This window comes from Acinonyx jubatus, chromosome C1 (genome assembly GCF_027475565.1).
Source record: "Acinonyx jubatus isolate Ajub_Pintada_27869175 chromosome C1, VMU_Ajub_asm_v1.0, whole genome shotgun sequence".
Classification (NCBI taxonomy): domain Eukaryota; kingdom Metazoa; phylum Chordata; class Mammalia; order Carnivora; family Felidae; genus Acinonyx; species Acinonyx jubatus.
In genome coordinates, this window is record NC_069381.1 from 180,604,996 (window position 1) to 180,625,266 (window position 20,271).

Genomic DNA, 20,271 nt, shown 5'->3' on the forward strand with positions numbered 1-20,271 from the left:
CTCAGAGTCTAGAACCTGTTTCAGATTCTGTCTCCGTCTCTCTGCCCCTCCCCTGCTCAAACTCAGTCTCTCTCTCTCTCTCTCAAATAAAAACATTAAAAAAAAACTTTTTTAATAAGTAAAAATAATTTTTAAAGAGATGAAGTTACATCACAACTTACCATGCTCAATGATTTCAACTAAACTTCTGAGATGTGGCAAGATGGCACAGCCCATAAGAATAGCTATCTGCTGTACAATCTTAATACCAGTGTGTCTCGCTTGCCAGGACTTCTTACTTTTACACACAGCTTTCAAGAAGGGCAACAATGAAGGAATGCCCAGGGCAGAGGCTACAACAGCAAAAGCTCTAGCTGTTGTGTTACGAACATACTCATCCATGTTATCTATATCAGGTCTCATGGTAGAGATCATAGTAGCCAGACCAGCAGCCTAAAAAGTCAAGAAGGACACTCATCAGCTGATAACATTAACCCTCAACGCTTTCCTTCTATAATCAAATAATCCCATCAATGGATACAAAACTTTCTTCTCTAGAAATATAATGTAAATTACCTTTGCCAAATTAGAAATAATCTCTCGACCTTCCACTCTAGCATAGTAATCTTCATCAATTAGCAATGGTTCAATGACCACAAGGATCTGAAAAAGAAAAAGAGCTACACTTTCACACCAATTACTAATGCCATACTCGTGTAAGAAAACTAAATACATATTGAAAAAATTTTATTATAGGTCATTTATGTAATTTATACACACAAGCACACAAAACATATTTTGCTAGGAAATTTATAATTACTGGGACTTTGTAACAAGGGACAATTAAAAATTTTAATTACATAATTTCAAACCCCATATAAAAACTGGGGAGAACTGTTCATCACGGAGTAACAAATATTCAATATTTAAAAAAATAACAACTTCTGGAGCGCCTGGGTGGCTCAGTCAGTTAAGCATCCGACTTTGGCTCAGGTCATGATCTCATGTCTCATGGGTTCAAGCCCCACATCGGGCTCTGTGCTGACAGCTCAGGGCCTGGAACCTGCTTCATATTCTGTGTCTCCCTCTCTCTTTGCCCTCCCCCACTTACTCTTTCTCTCTCTCTCTCTCTCTCAAAACCAAACATTAAAAAATTTGAAAAAAATTCATAAAAAAAAAAAAACTACACTGATCTTCACTTAACAATTCTAAGCCATTATTACCACCAGCAAAAAGATGGGTCCTTAACACCAAATGGCATGCTACAGACATGTATCTTTTCTTACCCTAACATAATACCAATAAAAGTAAATGAAAAAGTATGAATAATATGAAACCATTTTAGTCAAGATGACAAAAAGTTCCTTCAATATCTACACACATACACTTGTATACGTGTGATATATACTTGTGCAAAGAAAAAGGTCTAAGAGGACATATAAATATAATATTGGTTAACTCTGTGGAGTGTCTTACAGGGGGGTGAAATTTCCTTTTGTTGTGAATGCATGCATCAGCTATTACCTTTTAAGAATTTTTTAAATTTCACAAATAATAAGTGACTTAAGAAATCCATTAATTGTTTTTATATTAAAAATTATCCAACTATTAGAAACACTAATTAGAACAACACACCTTGTGCACATATGGTCGAACTAAGTCATCAAGTTTGTATAATATTCGATCAATAACTTTCACAAGTAAATGACGCTCTTGATCCTCAAGTGTAGGAGACATCAGTAGAGGAAGAATCTGATTAAACAAAGGACCAGCTCCAAATTCACGAGCTTTATCAGTAATCTGACGCAATGCAGCCTGGGGGGAAAAAAAAAGAGTAGAAGGTATATTCCCTTATAATTAAGCATTCTAAAAGAACTAATTACTCCATGATTTTCTTTACCTTAATATTTTTAGTATAAACTTCACAAACATCTTACACATTAGCATAAGTGCATTCCCATCAAATTACTCTGAAGTTAGAGGGGCGTCTGAGTGGCTCAGTCACATCTGACTCTTGATTTTGCTTCAGGTCATGATCTCACAGTTTCTAAGATGGAGCCTGCTTGAAATTCTCTCTCCCTTTCTCTCTGCCCCTCCCTGGCTAGCGCTCTTGCAGATCTCTGCATCTCTCAAAATAAATAAACTTAAAAAAAAAATTTATAAAAAGGCCCGGAGAACAAAAAGGAGAATCTCATTTTTCAGCATCTGCATTAGCATAAAGCTGTTTGATTAAAAAAATTAAATCCTTCATACTACACCTTTCTTTCCCTTACACCATGCCCATGGTAAAGATGAAGAGATTAATTATAAATTTCTAAACATAAAACTATAGTGAACATGACGATGTAATGAACTAGTACTTACCTTTCTCATTGGAGGTGTTCCATTCTTAATTTTTAAAAGAAGCTTCATTATTTTTCTCTCTTTTTGCTCTTCTGGACTAAGTGTTGATTCATCAACATCAACCTAACAGCAAAAAAAAAAAAGAAAGTGCAGTTAGATTAAGATACTGTGATTTCTAAGTCCTAAATAAAAAATGGTATTTCAGTTCTGCTATTATCACTTACCAAAAGTTTATCAAAGTACTGAATATCATCAGGTTTTAAAAATGGCAGATTCCCAGATGGCTGGTCATTAACACTTTTCATTGTTCTATCTTCAGTTTGCATGTGGAAACCAGTCATACCACCCAAAGGCGTTGGAGTTGCTGTCAGCTTTCGAGCTGGAGTTCGAATAGGAACATAACCAGCTGGAGGGGGAAGTACCTAATACAGTTAAAAGACAGTTTAGGATTTTCTTGACTTTATAAAATAACACAATAATATTTGTATTTAAAAATATCTTAACAGTTTATTAGCTAAGAAGCTTCCTGCTTGTTCTATCATTTAAAATCTGTGTAACAGGGACACCTGGGTGGCTCAGTCGGTTAAGCATCCAACTTCAGTTCAGGTCACATGATCTCACAGTGCATGAGTTTGAGCACCGCATCAGGGTCTGTACTGACCAACTCAGAACCTGGAGCCTGCTTCAGATTCTGTGTCTCCCTCCCTCTTTACCCCTCCCCGCCTCATTCTTGTTCTTTCTCTCAAAAGGAATAAACATTAAAATTTTTTTTTTAAATCTGTATGACAAACATTTCTCATTTGCTGATTAAAAAGCACATTAAGAATATTAGTAATGTGGGGAAATGAGGAGATACATGAAGCAGGCTTATAAAATTCTGATCACTCTCAAACATTAATCTATATAAACATGTTGGTGAGCCGACATGTCATAAATGGAAATAAGTTCACAAAGTGCACATAATATATAAAGGGTTAATTTTAATAAAGTTAAAATTTAGATTCATACAAATCTCTGCACCGTAAAAGCAAGAATCTTAGTATTTAAGTTGCTTGACAAAATGTATAAAAACTAAATCTGGGGTGCCTGAGTAGCTCAGTCAGTTGAGCGTCTCCTGATTTCAACTCAGGTCATGATCTCGTCATGGGATCGAGCCCCGTGTTGGTCCACTCAGCGCAGAGCCTGCTTAAGAGTCTCTCTATCCCTCTGCCCCTCTCCCCTGCTCGTGCTCTCTAAAATAAAAAAAACAAAAAACTAAAACCAAAATATTTACCAAGGTCCTATAAAATACACCATTTGATTAAACCAAGAAATTTACTTAAGATTCACTAAGAAAGATTTTTATCTCCTATGGATATTAAGGTAATCAATGACTGTAACTGAGAAGACATTCAGGAAGTCAACAGTAAGTTGCAGAAATGTCTATACCCACAGCATTATGTGGAGGCTACAACAAGTTTAAAGCAGAAATTCAGGCACACTTGAAACACTCTAATACAAAACTAACAAGGGGGAAAAACATACATATACAAACTCTTAAAAGCAATGGGCACCAGCAATGTAAGGCTCTGTAGAGGCCATCGGAATCTAGTTCCAGCTATATGACCACAGACTACCTTTAGACCAGCAAATGGTCCCTGAATGCCAGGTACATTTTATAACTCAAACTAAACTTTAACTTGATACAGTAAAAACAATATTCTTTGTGTTCATTTGCAATCCATGAATTTAAATACACAAAATCTTGTGAAACACAAAGTAAAATAACCATGATCTAATGTGAGCTTAATCCTGAGACTATGATGAACTGAAGCAACAAGCTATTCCATATCCCAAAGGCAGCAAGTTCTCAAAGTATGGTCCTAGAAGTCCTTGAAATTTCTCACTTTCCAAAAGCAATAAAAGCTTTGTAGCATTCAGTTTTTTCAACTCTATTACTTTTTGGAAATAGCTAAAAGAATTAGCAGTAGTAAATCTGGGCAAAGCCAATGTAAACCTGACCAATTAATTTTTTCAAAGAACACTTAGAGAAAATTCACATTATAAATACCACATTACCTTATATCCTTCTGGAAACATGGCATCTAATTCTTCATCAGAAAGTGGACGGTTTCTCTCATCAATTTCTCTTTCCCACCTCCAAGCTTGAAGCTGTTCGGGAGTCATACTCATTATGTGACCTACCAAAAAAAGCAAATTTCTGTAACAATCTATAGCGTTAAGTCTTTATCATTACATAGGTCCTTGGGATATAAGACAGTTAACCTCATAATTGCTTTATATTATCAACTCAAATCAAGACTTCTTTTTATATCTGGTCATTCTTGCTAAAAATAAACATTAATAACATACAGAATACCTCAGAGAAAAACATTCAAAATATTTCCGGTAAAAAGTATTTCCAATGGGAAAGTTTCTACCTGGAGTAGGGGTAGCCATGTTCATGGCTGGTGTGCCAATTGGTGTCTTTCCAGGTGTCAGAACAGGAGTGCTTCCACCCATCTGACTAGCTGGTGTTTCATCCCAACGTGACTTTCTTTTACTGGCTCCAGGAGTTGGTGTTTCACCAATTGAATCTCCACCTCGATCTGTTCGAGGAGTCTCAGCCCATCCGCTTCCATGCCCAGGAGTATCTTTAAAGAAAAAAAGTAAATAAATATAAAATTTTAACCACTGTCAAAAAATTAGTGTATTCTCAAAGATCTAATATTGAAATAGATCAAGTTCAAAAAAAGGATATTCTTAAAATGCAGACCCACTTAAGAGTTTTAATTTTCATCTCGTCTTTATTCTCTTTCATTTTTTCTTTCCCAATGATTACAAAAGCATAGTAACCACTGAGGAGTAAGAAAACAAAAGTATTTTTTTAACCATGCATACTATCACAACCCAGAGACAACCACTTTATGCATCTTGAGCCACTTTTCATTTCTCCATACGGTTGATATTACTCTGTACATACAATTCTATACTGCTTCTTTCATCTACTATATGTTAAGCACTCTCCCCATCACTAAAAATTCTTTATAAAAATATAGCAGATGTACTATGAAGTCTTAACCTGCCACAGCTAATCTTCTAAAGAACTAACAAGACACATGGAAATGCAAACTGGTGTAGCCACTCTGGAAAACAGTATGGAGGTTCCTCAAAAAACTAAAAATAGTACTCTATGACCCAGCAATTGCACTACTAGGTATTCATCCAAGGGACACAGGAGTGCTATTTCGAAGGGTCATTGCACCCCAACGTTTATAGCAGCGCTATTGACAATAGCCAAAGTACAGAAAGAGCCCAAGTGTCCATTGATGGATGAATGGATAAAGATGTGATGTGTGTGTGTATGGAGTATTACTTGGTAATCAAAAAGAAGGAAACCTCGCCATTAGCAACTACATGGATAGAACTAGAGAGTACTATGCTAAGCGAAATTAGAGAAAAACAAGTATCGTATGACTTCACTCATATGAGGAATTTAAGATACAAAACAGATTAATATAAGGGAAGGGAAGCAAAAATAATAGAAAAACAGGGGAACAAAACAGAAGAGAAAATAATATAGAGAACAAACAGAGGGTTGCTGGAGGGGTGATGGGTTAAATGGGTAAGCGGCATTAAGAAATCTAGTCCTAAAAAGAAAAAAAAGAAACCTAGTCCTGAAATCACTATTGCACTATATGCTAACTTGGATGTAAATTAAAAAGTAATTGGTTTTTTAAAAAAATGAATGCACTTAACACCAATGAATTGTACACGTAAAACAGTTAAAATGGTAAATTTTATGTTATGTATATTTTATCACAATAAAAAACTAAGTTATGGTCTACAATCTTTTCTTTCTCCTAATGTTCTTCCTAAAATAAATATTAAACCTTTTCAAGAAGGGCAAAGAATTAGGCATATGATCTGCTTAGTCCTTTATGTGTCCCCAAAGCAGCTGATTATTTACCTGTCTAGCCAGGACTAGAGATGTAAACAGATTTCCTCTTATAAATGTACCACTCATCAAATCAATACTTCACCCAAACACACACCCAGACTCCACTAGAAGTACCTCTTTCTGTTTTGGGGGTCTCATCCCATCTGTTTTTACGAGCACTGGAAGTTGCACCTCCGTGGCCTGGTGTTGCATGGCCTGGCGTATCGCCGCGTCCAGGAGTAGCAGCTCCCGCTGGTGTGTGGCTAGGTGTAGGATCCCATATTTTTGAGCCTGGGGTTGCTCCAGGAGTCTCACTTCCCTTTGCACGACCTGGTGTCTCATCCCATCTTAAGGAAGGGGTATGTCCGGGGGTCTTAACAAAGCAAAAAAATACCTTTATTTCACACACCTACACATTCACATAAAAATAACTAGAAAATTTCTATTAGAAACATAGTAAACAAATAAACGTTTTAGTCTTCTTCTGTATAAATGAGAGTAAACTACCCTGCTTAAAAGATACCTACTTCATAGCAAATATGTCTAAAGACAATGTAAAGTTTTAATTTTGAACAGTTTTGAATAAAGCCCTAGCTTAAAAAAAATGTATTTTGGGTTATGAACCTTGGATATGCCATTAATATCTCTGTAGCTTTTAGAAAACCACTAAGCTTTCTCTGTCTGCCATCTGCAATCTAAACATTTCAGCTTTAATGATATCATTGCTACTTCCCAAACTAGGTTTAGAGACATATACCTAGAAGTTCTCACACTAAGGAAACACTATTTTTGTGTTTGTGTTCAATTTTGTGTGTGTTTTTAGTTAACATAAGTATGTTTTGGATCACCTGGGTCATAAGTAGATACTGCCACATAATTTTAATCCTTGAGATTTAAAATCACATTTGTAGTATAATTCTAACTGAAGTTGACAAGATTATTAGTGAAAAAAGATTAGAAGTGGAGTGAAGTAACCAAAGGTTCCACTATAGTTTGAACAGAGACAAGTGGTGGGTGATTCAGGGCATCAGACAGCCCATGATAACAAAACAACCTGCACAGTGGAGACAATACAGTATCAAACTATCAGGTGGTTCAGTGTAAGCCACACAAAATTTGATTTACGACTCAAGTATTCCATATAGGTTTTATAATATACCTTTATGTATTTATTTTAAAGCTGGATGCTCTCTATCCAACACAAGAATTCTACCCAGCTTTACACCTGCAAATTTACATGAATACCATAATTAAGACTCAACAGTTTTTTTCTTTTAAAAAGATTTTATGTATCACTCAGGGTTGAGAAATTTTCAATTAGGTGAATGAAACACATGAATTGTTCAAAATCTCATCTTGGCAACTGCTCCTCCTGCTGAATCAGGGAAGAAATAAATTTTTTAAGTATCTATTCATTTATTTTGAGAGAGAGAAAGCATGTGCACACACACAAGCAGGCTAGGAGAGGGAAAAAGAGAATCCCAAGCAGGCTCCGTGCTGTCAGCACAGAACCGGACACGGGGCTCAATCTCCTTAACCAAGAAATCAGGACCTGAGCTGAAATCAAGAGTTTGATACTTAACGGACTGAGCCACCCAGGCACCCTGGAAATAAATTCATTCTATTATCCATTATAATTCCCACAGTTTTGGGGTGCCTGGGTGGCTCAGTTGGTTAGGTGTCCAACTCTCAATTTCAGCTAAGATCACGATTCCAAGGTTGTGGAATCAAGTCTTAACATCAGGCTTTGCGCTGAGCATGAAGTTTGCTTAAGATTCTTTCTCTCTCCCCTTCTGCTCCTCTCCCATACTCATGCTCTATTAAAAAAAAAAAAATTAAATGCCTATTAAACATCCAAATAAAAGTGTTAGGTCCAAGGAACAGAGGACATGAATGGGATAGATTTGTAAATCTGGGAGTAGTCTCACGGAGATGGTATAGGAAGATAGAAATGAGAGGAAGGAGTGCTTTTAGATGGAAAAGAGGTCCAAGGACTGAGCACTAAAACACCCCCAAAGTTAAAGGAAGCCGAGGAAGATCTCACCAACAAGACAGGAGTCAGTTAGGAGAGTATTAGGAGAATCAAGAGAAACTCAAGTTCAGAATCTAAGAAAAGGGAATCAAGTGATAGCAAATATCACTGATATGTGATAAATGATATGATATGTATAGGATATGAGGATTGAAACTTGATCTATGGATTTACCAAAAGGAGGTCAAATGACCTTGAAAAGAGATGTTTTGGTGGAGTGGTACAAGCAAAACACCAGATAAGCAGAATGCAAGTATAGACAACTCATTCAAAGCATTTTGCAGTGAAAAGTCAGAAATGGCTAGAAGGGGATGTGAAGATCAAGGAATGGTTTCCTGTAGTTTTCTGGTTTTAAAAGGAAAACAGGTAAAATGTGTTTGCTGATAATAATCTAGAGAAAAAACTGATGTTACACAAAAGTCTCTGAGTAGTAAGAAGAGATGGGAAATAGTACATAAGCAGAAGTTGTTCAACTTGCATCAATACCTCATTACAGAAAGAAAAAGTAGATGAAACCAGAAACAGGCATACTGGTAGATTTCATAGTGGGAACATGTTTAAGTTTTTCAATTATTTCTACTTTAAAAAGGAAAAATAGGAATTAATATCATCATATAAAAAGCTGTTAAGAAGGTATTAGAAGATTGAAATAACAAAGAAATTCTCTGGGAGTGAGAGAGACAGAGAATTACTGCTTAATAGTTTGCTCAAGGTGATGAAAAAATTTTGAAAATAGCGGTGACAGCTGTACAACATTGAGTGTAATTAATGCCACTAAATTGTACATTTAAACATGGTTAAAATGACAAATTTTACATTATTAATGTTTTATCACAAGTTTTAAACATTTTAAAACAGGGGTGCTTGGGTTGCTGAGTCTGTTGAATGTCCAACTTCGGCTCAGGTCATAATTTCACGGTTCATGAGTTCGAGCCCCACATGGGCTCGCTCACTGCTGTCAGCACAGAGCCTGCTTTGGATCCTCTGTCCCCTCTCTCTCTGCCCTCCCCCCACTTGTGCTGTCTCTCAAAAATAATTAACATTAAAAAAATTTTTGAGGGGTGCCTACGTGGCTCAATTGGTTGAATATCTGACTTCAGCTCAGGTCATGATCTCATGGCTCGTGAGTGTGAGCCCCGTGTCAGGCTCTGTGCTGACAGCTAGAGCTTGGAGCCTGTTTCCAATTCTGTGTCTCCCTCTCTCTCTGCCCCTCCCCTATTCATGCTCTGCCTCTCTCCTTCAAAAATAAATGAACGCTCAAGAAAAGTTTATTTTTATTTTTATTCTTTAGAATAAAAACAACCCCCAAAACGGTTCTCTAGGAAAATAAACTGACCAAGGAAATGCAGTAGCACTGCCAATGTGACACCTGTGGTCAGATGCTTAAATTATCCATCTAGAAAATAAGGAAGATCATTGTATTATACTTAACCTCCACAATGTGATGTACTGAAATATCTATTTTAATATTCCAAAAGGGACATTCCTTTATTCCAGGTTATGGACTTTACTGTGTCTTCCCTCCAAAACTTACGTTGAAGCCCTAACCACCTATGTGTATTTAAAGATTGGGCCTTTAGTGAGATAATTAGGTTAAATAAGGTCATAAGGTTAGGGCCCTAACCTGATAGTACCAATGTCATTGGAACAGACACCAGAGGTCCCTTGCTCCCTCCATGTGCACACAGAGAAAAGGCCATGTGAGGACACAGCAAGAAGGCAACCATCTGCAAGCCAAAAAGAGAACGCTCACCAGACATCTACCCTGCTGGCACCCTGAGGTTGACTTTAAGCCTCTAGAACTGTGAGAAAACAAACGACTACTGTTTAAACCACCATTCTCTGTTCCCTTGTTAGGTCACCAAGAGTAGACTAATACAGTACATGAGAGGGATAAACTAAAAATAATAACAATCATAAAAAACAAAAATAAATTACCTCTGCTTGATCCCAACTTGATAGTTTTTTAGGAGTGGCACCAGGAGTCTGATCGGCTGTTTGATCCCAACGCCGTTTTCGTTTTGAGGGAGGCTGGGACGCTGCTGCTCCATTGACAACTTTTAATTCTCCAGCTTTAGCTTTTTCTGCTAGTTGTTGCCTAATTTCTCTCTAAAAATATTTGAATAAGCACTAAGTATCTCTAAAATATTTTCAACATATTCCCATATAATCAGCATGGTCATTTCCATTTAATGTCATTTTCTTCATTCTCTGTTCTATGCTGCTACTGGTAGTCCCATTCTTTATATCTTTTTATTTTCTGTATTTCTAGTCTTTATACAATGCCCTTCTGCACAACAGATAAGTACAGAATTCATAACACAGAGCATCTTACTTTAAATACAGTTAAATGAAGTAAAATCTTCAATGGTGGAGAATCAAAATGCTTTAAAAAATTTTTATGTTTATTTGAAGGAGAGCGAGCAAGAGAGCAGCAGAGGGGCAGTGAGAATCTGAAGCAGGATCTGCACCATTGATGCAGAGCCTGACACAGGGCTCAAATTCATGAACTGTGAGATCACAACCTGAGGTGAAACCAAGAGTTGGATGCTTAACTGAGTTACCCAAGTGCCCCCAAAATGCTTTCATTGAAAAATAGAGTCTTATTTAAGTTTTATTTAAAACTCTGATGAACAGCAATTAACATCATGTAGTAAGATAGAAAAGTGGCAAAAAGTGAAAACTTAAAAATTTTCACTACATAGAGGTGCCTGGGTGGTTCAGTTAAGCGTCTGACTCTTGATTTCGGCTCAGGTCATGATCTCGTGGTTTGTGAGTTCAAGCCCTGTGTTGGACTTTGTGTTTGTATCATGGAGCCTACTTGGGATTCTCTCTCTGCCCCTCCTCTGCTCACACTCATGCTCTCTCTCTAGCATTAAAACAACTGTAACTATGTAAATTATATACAATGTAATCATAACAAATCCATTTAATTTATCCTATGATTTTAAAGTTTAAACCCACTTAATCCATATAACAAATTATATAATTGTAATTAAGTTATAAAGGTTCACTATTAAAACAAATGAAGCAATCCCCACAGGCCATTAGGAATCCTTCAGTCTTCTCCACCCATATCCAAACAAAATCTTATGGATGAATTGAAAAGGTTTTTCAAGGAATGCTTTAACTATCTGACTTTGCCTTTATACATCTATTTTGGACACACACCACCAATCCTCCCTACAAATATATCCACCAGGTCTGTGTATGTGTATATATACATACATGCGTACACATATATATATACAGCCAAAAGGCCAAGGGCTAGAAAAGGACATAGAAATATGAAAGTTTAATTTGGGAGGAGGCAGAATTTTGGGTAAGGTTTCCTTCTCAACTTAATTTTTATTAATACTATTAAGATATTACTCGTGTAGCAAATAAAAAGGAAACACAAAAGTATCAATTTGAACTTTCTTTACGTTATGTCACAACCACTAAAATAAAAATCCGGTTCACATACCTCTTCTTTGGTTAAATGCTGTTCTCGCATTACATCCATGTAAGTCCTAGCATTCATTTTAGGATCAGGGGTCTTCCCTCCTGCAGAAAAGAACAGCAACAGGACAAGAGTACAATAAATAAAAGATAATTAGGTTCAACTGATTTATCTTCCCTGCTCTAATATTATGTTATTCCATAATCATTTAATTTATTTTTTGATGGAAAACTTTAATAATTATACATCTTACTTTTTATTGAGTTTGCTGATCAATTTAACCTGTTTGAACACAAACATATCTACAGCAGTTTAAAACAAATATTTTAATGCATATAAAAACAAAATGACAGCACAGTTTAGAGTCTTCAGTAGTGATGGGTTCCTGGGTTGCTAATCCGGAATACGTACACTTTCGTGCCTTTGTCTCCATCAGCAGTTCTGACTTCAAGCAGCAGAATAGAAGCCTAGAAAATTATCTCTTTACCATTAGTAACACTTTGGAAAGATATTTATATTCAAAACATTACCTGTTGCAAGCTGTTAAAATCCTGACTACAAATAACTATAACTAGATAAGTTCTCCATACAACGTTCTAAAACAGTTATAGTTTAGAAAATAGTTTAGACTTTTAAAAATACACCTATAATCTGATTCTGATCCCATGTTACTAAAAAGGGCTTCATTCTTTTTAAGTTTTGTTGACTCCAAAACATTTTTATTTTCTTAGAAAGTATAAATTACAACTGGAATATTACTTGAAATATATTACTTCTACCAGTTATGTTGCACACAGAAGAAAAGTGGTGTACAAAGAGATGTGTTAGTCTCTTGGTTAAAGTTTCAGTATTTGCTTTTCAAACTTCAAAATATCTTAAAGAAGCCCAAACAGTACATAATAAGATTCAGAGGCACACTGAGTTTTAGAAATGTGGTAATTTGCTATACAAGTAGTATAGCATCACAATTTAGGAAAAAATAATAAAATTCTAAGACATTTCCTATGCTGAAGATCATGCCCAATTGATAGTGTCATTCTTTCTGACACTAGCTCTGATAAGACTTCCTTTGGAATACTTTTTCACCATAATCTAGAGAGGATGTGTTGAACTGCACCCTTAAGAATGCAGACAGGACTGGCATATAGCAGTACTGCTGTAGGAAAGAAATTAAGGACAGTTAGTATGGGCCTGTGAATTCTGACATACATGTTTAAATCAATTACAATTATGCAAGTAAAAAAAGAATATCCCTACTAATTCATGCAGGCTGAAAGTCTAATTTGTAAACCTGCAGCAGAATCTAATTCTAAGAAACAGGCACCTAATTCTGCTTTTGAAACTCACTCACCTGAGGAAAGCTTCCATCAGGCTCACTATGCCCCTTGTGCTGACCTGCACACTAAAATTAGCAAAACAGACTCCAACTATTAAAAATACCAAAGTCTTTTTGTATATATACTTTTCTTTTAACTTTAAGTATGCTTAGAGCAAAGTAGGTGCATTTACTAAACTACATTTAGAGCAATACAGGGGGGGAGCTCTAATGTGAGAAACAGTTTCTCAAAAGTAACAAGCCTAAAAGTCTAGGATTTGGAATGAAAACTTTCAATAGTTTGAAAGTATTTTGAGCAGAAAAACACATTTGTTCAAAGTATAGAAAGCGTACCCAAAACAAAAGTAAAAGAAAAACCTTTAACCCTTTGCGTTTCTATGGCATTGGCTCATTATTTTCTTGTCCTTCTACCTGGAAAGAAAACTTGCATTATAAAGATGAAGAAAATGGCATCTGTGACTTCAACCAAATCTATACAAATCTATAATAAGGGGGATTTTAAAAAAGAAAAGCAAATTCATAAGCATGCCAAAAAAAATCAAAGGGCTAAAGACAACTTAAGACAAATAAATTCCTGAAAACTTATAGAAAAGTGGGAAAGAATTACCATCTGCAAAAGGATCAAGACGCTCTGGGGATATTATCATGGTCCGCCTGTGCTTTTTGTATTCATCTTCCCGGTCAGCAATCTTTGGAGGTCGGTGCTCAGCAAATGGATCATACTGAAAAGAGGTATGTCTCATTTAATACCCACTTTATTAAATACCAAAAAGAGTATCATAAACAAAACCCAGAATGTTATATATAAAACATGTAAAAATGTTAAATAAATGCCTACTAATAAAAGAAATATATTTTATGGATGTTAACGTGAAAAAATGACATATGGAAATGAGACAATAAACATGTCCACATCTGCATAGTTCTTCATGAAATGATTACCTTCATAAAACAAGCTAGGTACTATTTCTAATCCTCCCAAATCAACTCAAGACATTCTAATAACTTGTTTCTAAAATACGTGGGCTTCCATGGAAATTGAGACATTGTTTTCCTTATGAATAAACTCTGATTTTAATTTTAAACAGAGGAAGAAGAAAAAGAAAACAATCACCTGTTCTGTTGATTGTGGTATATCATTAAGCAATGCCACAGGGGCATGATATCCTGGCTTCTTCTGACCAAGCAAACTTGTAGATGATGAGTAGTCATCGTCATCCTGCAATGAAATGCCCCCCGGAAAACCACAAAAATGTCAGAACTTAAAAATGAGAAAGAACATGCAAATTCAACATGGCATCGAAACACTTACTGACAGGGGCACCTGGGTGGCTCAATCAGTTGAGTGTCTGAATCTTGGTTTCGGCTTGGGTCACGGTCTCATGGTTCATGGTTTCAAGCCCTACATCTGGCTATGCACTGAAGGCGAGGAGCCTGCTCAGGATTCTCCCTCTCTCTCTGCCCCTCCCCCTCTCCTTGCGAGTGTGAGCAGTCACTTTCTCTCAATGTTAAAAAACAAAACAAAAAAACAAAAAAAACCCAACTTACTGATAAAGTGATGTCTAAACCTTTGTTCATAAAACTTGTAAATACTTAGGTCTTCTTTCAACTCTTAAACCTATTTTAAAGAAATTTTTTACTCTTTTAAAAATATTAAACCAGGAATGCTTTCTGTGGAAGTTAACTGAAATAAAGCAAGTATGGAATTGAAAAACCTGAGCATTTTATTTTCTCACAGAAAGCATAATGAAATTTGTTTTTCAAATTTGGAAACTGCAAACAGCTTATTTAAAACTCTCCAGTTTCCTTGATTTTTTTTAAATGATTTTACTTTTAAGTAATCACTACACCCAACGTGGGGCTCAAACTTACCGCCCCAAGATCAAGAGCTGCATGTTCTACTTGAGCCAGCTAGGAGCCCCTCCTTGTTTTTTGTCACTCATTTTTTTTTTTTTAAACATGATTTAACACAAATAAAATGTAATTAATTTTAAATGTATTTGTTTCCTTAGTAGTATGTTTAAACAGACCAAAGTGATATTCTTACTTCACTACTGTAAGAAGTGCAACAGTGCATTAACTCCCAAGATCTTAACACCTCATTTATTTTAGTCAAAAATGAAATCACAATTTCCTCAGCTTCTGAGAACATATAGCCATCACTGTGTTTTACCATGAAGGTCTAATAATGCTAACAGAAGCCTGACTAGTCTCTGGAAATTGTACCTTTGGAACTTTTATTAAATTTTTCTTAAAAGAAAAAAGTGCCAACTAAAAATGTGGCTTGAATTTCACAAAAACAAGTTTGATAATCTATAACATAAAATGTTTGCTACTGAATCACACAAAAATGACTATTTCACCAAATATGGATGTTTGGCATGGCCTAACAAAATAAGCTCTGTGGAATATATAAAAACATTTTGAAGGACATATTTCAAAATGAGAAGTGGGTAGTCATCCTCCAGAGTAAATGAAAAAGTCCATTAGCATCATTCCATTCATATTAAGACACCAAAGGGAAAAAACACACAACATCAAGCATAAGTCTGAAGTCAAAAGTGGCAAGGACAGATGGCTATCTACAAGAAAGTTGACTCACACTGGCTACTCTAGAGCTCAATAGGTCACAATAGGGATTTATTTTACAATGGTTAATGATTTGCAGGTCCTTTACTAGATAAACTAGTTTTAACATGAAGATTGAGAACTGATCACTTCTAGAAGTTTCTGGATCTTACAGAGGAAGGACACCTAATAGTTTTATCCTTCAAAAGAAAGATTTCCCAATGCCCCAAATCTTCCCAGATTAAATGAGAGGATTAAAATAGAAAATTCCTTTATATTTCTTGCTCTTTGTTAAAAAAATACTTGACTCTTGTACACTTGGTAACTCACATCTTCAAGTTCAGTTGCAGCAATTGATGTCACATATCCAGCAAAGCGGCTGTCACTTCCACCATAAATTTCCTGGTCATAATAACCTGTAGAATCAAGGCCCACTCCTTGAGCTTCATCAAGAGCTGCCTTCTTGCCTTGAATTTCTCGAATCTGTGCTTCAATATCTGTAAGAAATTAAGATTTTCTTAATTTTCTAAATAGACCCAACACAATGCAGTTCTCTAGTAGAAATTATCAAAGTAGTCTTCTAAATACATAAACTTTAAAATAATTATAATACATAAGTAGTAGAACTATTCTTAGTACTGATTTTTAATACACTTAATACACCTCAACCTCAACAGACAATACTCGTATACAGAAGATATGCTTACCATTTCATCAACCACAAACCATTCTTACCTTAAGAATGGGTTACCAAAGTATAAGTTATTGTTGAATTCCAAACCTTTTCCCAAATGAAAAAATAATACTGTCAATGTTGTTTAGGGACTAAGAACAATATTCAAGATAATTTAAACTCAACAATACCAGAAATGCAAACACAACAGTACTATGGAGTGTGGGTCTCAAACTACATAGAATGTGCAACAAATGGTCTCTAGATTTTGTCAAAATGCAGTAGGCCTGGATCAGACCCAAGTTTCTGCATTCCTAACAAGCTCCCAGGTGATGTCCTAAACATCTAGGATTACACTCCTGGGAGTAAAATAATAAAGGATAAAGTCTAAATTCTTTAGCCTAGAATTCAGAGCCCTACACAGTTTGGCTGCAACTACCATGACATTAGTTTTATGATTAAGAGTCTGAGCTCTGGAACCAAAATGTCTGCCTTCAAATAAAGGCTTTCTCTACTAATTAATGTTATTTCACCTCTGTGTCTCAGTTTCCTACAACTTGAAGTTTTTTTTTTAAGGATTAAATGAGATAATGAACATGAAACACTTAAGCACTCCACCAATGAATTAACTCTTGCCACATCTCACCCTCCAGGCACTGTGTTCTTTCTATCCATTGGTCTGACATTTAGAAGATGGACATTTGATGAATGAAGTTCTCAACCGATTCCCAAACTTCCCTATTTTTAATTTTGACATTTTTCAAGACTAAAAAAAAATTAAAACATATAATGAACATCTACATAGTATTCACCTATTTTCATCAAGTGTTTACATATATATGAGATATAGCAAATATTATATATGTACATGACTTTTCTACACCATTTAAAACCCCTACTATTTCAGCATGTATTTACAGGTCTAAGACATTCTCCTATATAATCAAAATAGTATTAACAGGCTCAAGAAATCATCATACTAGTAACAACCTTTCTAGATGTTCTCTTCTTTGGTCCATGATTCCATCAAGAACCTGGCAAGGCACTGAGTTGTAGTAGTCTCTTTTTAAATAGACTAGCCTTCCAAACTTTTTTCTGGTCTTTCCCAATACGAGCTAACTTTAAATTCCAAACTAATGTTTCATTGTAATAATCTGAATACCTAGGTGTTTTAAGAAACAAAACTGTTTACAGCTACTGGTTTCTTTTGTGGCTTAACAAATAGATGTTTCAATTTTTGCAGGCTTATTACCTTCAACTGAATCAAAACCCTCTGACACCAGGCACTTTAAAAAAGCTCATTTACTAGTTTGCAAAGACCAAAAGAAAAAGATTCAAATGCCCAACTCCACACCCTCAGCAAAGGGAGAAAAACCTCCACTGTTCAAGAAGGGTATAGTTTAAAGCAGAAAATATAATAACATGATCTAGTCCAAAGTACAGCTGGGCCATGTAACTGTGGGACCAAGTCTCAGAAACTCAAAATAATGGAACAAACAGGGTTTACCACTGAACTTAGCAGCTCCAGTTTGTAACCACATCTCAAAATTCTTATGGTGTATCCACAGCACTATCATCTCCACAGTTGCTACTTTTTCCTGCATCTCTCCCCTCAAAACCATTACAGCAGCCCAGGTGGCCAGAGGCCCCCACCATGAGTAATCACAAATAGAAACATTGTCATGTGAGCTGGGTGGTTTATTTTACTATTATTTTACTAATCTACTTCTGTTTCTATTTGAAGTAGTATATATTTTTTAGAAGTCTTAAATCCACATTTGCTCCCCTCACTCACCCCTGAAACCTTTTGTCCTGGAGCACAGAAGAAACCTCAGTGGATAAAAAGACTGGCTAAAGGGTGACTAGAGATTAAGCCTTTTCTTTTCTCTTTCCAAAAATTTCCATTTCTTAAACGTTTGAGAAGAACATTAAAAATATATATATTTTTTTAAACCGCTAGATGCATGGATCACCTTTAAGTAAACAAGTTCTTCTCATGGACCACAAATGCTACTGCCATCAGGATCCAGACAGGACACACAATGGTGAATCAGGCCAGCCAAATAATCTGCAATCTGCCCTCTACAGCATCAGTGTAGTCTACTAACAACCTACATTAAAGTCACCTGGGGCACCTGTTACAGGACTGACTCCCATGCCTCAGACCCATTAAGTTGGAACCACCAACTTCAGAGCCCAGGTTTCTTCATCAATATATATTTTGTGAATAAACCCAATTTTATACTTCCATTTTTCTTTAAAAGAAAAAAAGGGAGAGAGAGAGAGAGAGCCCACGTTTCTATATCAGTAACAAACACTCCAGGAAACTTGTACATGGCCCTCGACTTCCAGCTCCAGCCTACCTTTACTTTAAAATTTCCAATTTGGGACATGTTATACTTTTTTCTAGGTCATACACAACAAAAAAGCAATAAAGAGGTGCTGTTTCATAAAAACCACATCACAGCATACATATTGGGCAGCTTACCCTCCCCTCGCTTCACACACACACATTATACATTACGGTTTTATTTTCCTTGGAAAGGATTCTTCTAGAAGTTTACAGCAGCTAGTACACTATTTGGATAATACATTTATTCAGGAACTACTTTCATCTATTCAATCTTACCCACTGATTTTATATACTTAAGGATAAGCAACAGAGTTTTCTAATTACAAAATACTCAAAATATTGAATTTGTGTTTGTATAAACTCTATGTATTTTATGACTGGATTCCTATTAAGTAAAATGTGGTAACAAAATCACCTAGGGGCTAGGCAGCCCTCTGTAGTTAATTAATTCTGAAGGGAGTTTATTAGTAAACTTCTACGAGTTGTATATGCAAACCAGGTACTATATCTGCTTGAAATTACGGATAAAAATTCTATATGCCTTGTAAGTTTTATTTATGCATTGTAAACTGCAGCACATTTACATAAGCATCACATCCACAAAATTAAGACAACAGATTCCCCAACATTCAGCAGTTATGCAAATAAATGACAGAATTAAAACTCAGTAATTATTTAGTAAACTATGTGCCAAAATATGAAATAGAACACACTCAATATTTAAGCAAACAAATGTATCATTTCGCTTATAAACATTTATAAAATGTATAATCAAGTTATTATGAGTATATTTTGTTTACAAAATAAATAAAATCTATGGCACAAATATGGCAAAATATTGAGAACTGGTAAATCTGAGCAATATTCATTATTTTTCCTGTACTTTTCTGTAATGTTACACTATTTCATAATTAAAAGGTAACTTTCAATCAGAAGTCATTAAAAATTTTTCCAAAATTTTATAAACATTTTGCACCTCTGGGAAAGACAAAATCGTCTCTTATTTTTAAAGTTGTCGCACACAAAATTATAGCTACTGGCATGCAGATATTCTGTACTTTAATTGACTAAACGTAGGTAAATAGATCATTTCTGACAACAAATGCTAAGATTTGTTGGCAACGATGGGATTAAAAAAAATGAGGCAGCATACAAAAAAGAATAACCAGAGGGCCAAAATGTTAAATAAAAGACTTGAAGCAGAGAAAGGAGGAAATGTTTATGCTAATCTCTCCCTACTTCATTTAATTCCTTTCCAATTCAGACTCCCTGTAGTTGAGACATTCAGATGTGAAGATGAAGAAAAATGGATATGGTCTGCTAGTCACTGGACAAGAGACTAGGAGCTCCTCATGGGCACACATACAACTGCCAAGAGCTGGCACTCTAATCCATCTGAACCCTTAAATACTCCAGTCTTCAAGATATGTTAATCAATATTTCTCATTATCAAGTAGTATTCCTATGTACTACAGCATTCAGGTTGCTTGCAGTCTGTAAAGATTACAAATAAGGCTGCTATAGAACATTCACATACAGGTTTTTATGTTAATACAGGATTTAATAGCACTTGGGTAAATACCTACTCTTTATAGATAAATATCTAGTCTGCTAGGTCTTAAAACA

At 35.5% G+C, this 20,271-nt stretch overlaps 1 protein-coding gene across 5 annotated transcripts in view; it reads right to left on the reverse strand.

Moving 5' to 3' along the window:
- SF3B1 (splicing factor 3b subunit 1) overlaps positions 1–20,271 on the reverse strand; it is a 58,749-nt gene that overhangs the window by 11,519 nt on the left and 26,959 nt on the right. For 2 of the 5 annotated variants that reach the window (XR_008295508.1, XM_027054016.2), the window contains exons 3-15: positions 15,950–16,116; positions 14,166–14,270; positions 13,659–13,773; positions 11,740–11,819; positions 10,212–10,382; positions 6,377–6,614; positions 4,743–4,955; positions 4,381–4,502; positions 2,547–2,744; positions 2,344–2,445; positions 1,615–1,794; positions 556–642; positions 162–432 (exon numbers count right to left, since the gene is read on the reverse strand). Coding sequence is in view for 4 of the 5 variants with exons in the window: in XM_027054016.2 (XP_026909817.1) it covers positions 162–432; positions 556–642; positions 1,615–1,794; positions 2,344–2,445; positions 2,547–2,744; positions 4,381–4,502; positions 4,743–4,955; positions 6,377–6,614; positions 10,212–10,382; positions 11,740–11,819; positions 13,659–13,773; positions 14,166–14,270; positions 15,950–16,116 (2,049 nt within the window). In the remaining variant the exon portion in view is untranslated. Of the gene's footprint in view, positions 1–161; positions 433–555; positions 643–1,614; positions 1,795–2,343; positions 2,446–2,546; positions 2,745–4,380; positions 4,503–4,742; positions 4,956–6,376; positions 6,615–10,211; positions 10,383–11,739; positions 11,820–12,126; positions 13,608–13,658; positions 13,774–14,165; positions 14,271–15,949; positions 16,117–20,271 lie in introns of those variants that run through there. The other 3 variants (XM_015077952.3, XM_053215503.1, XM_027054039.2) reach the window with 3 other exon arrangements.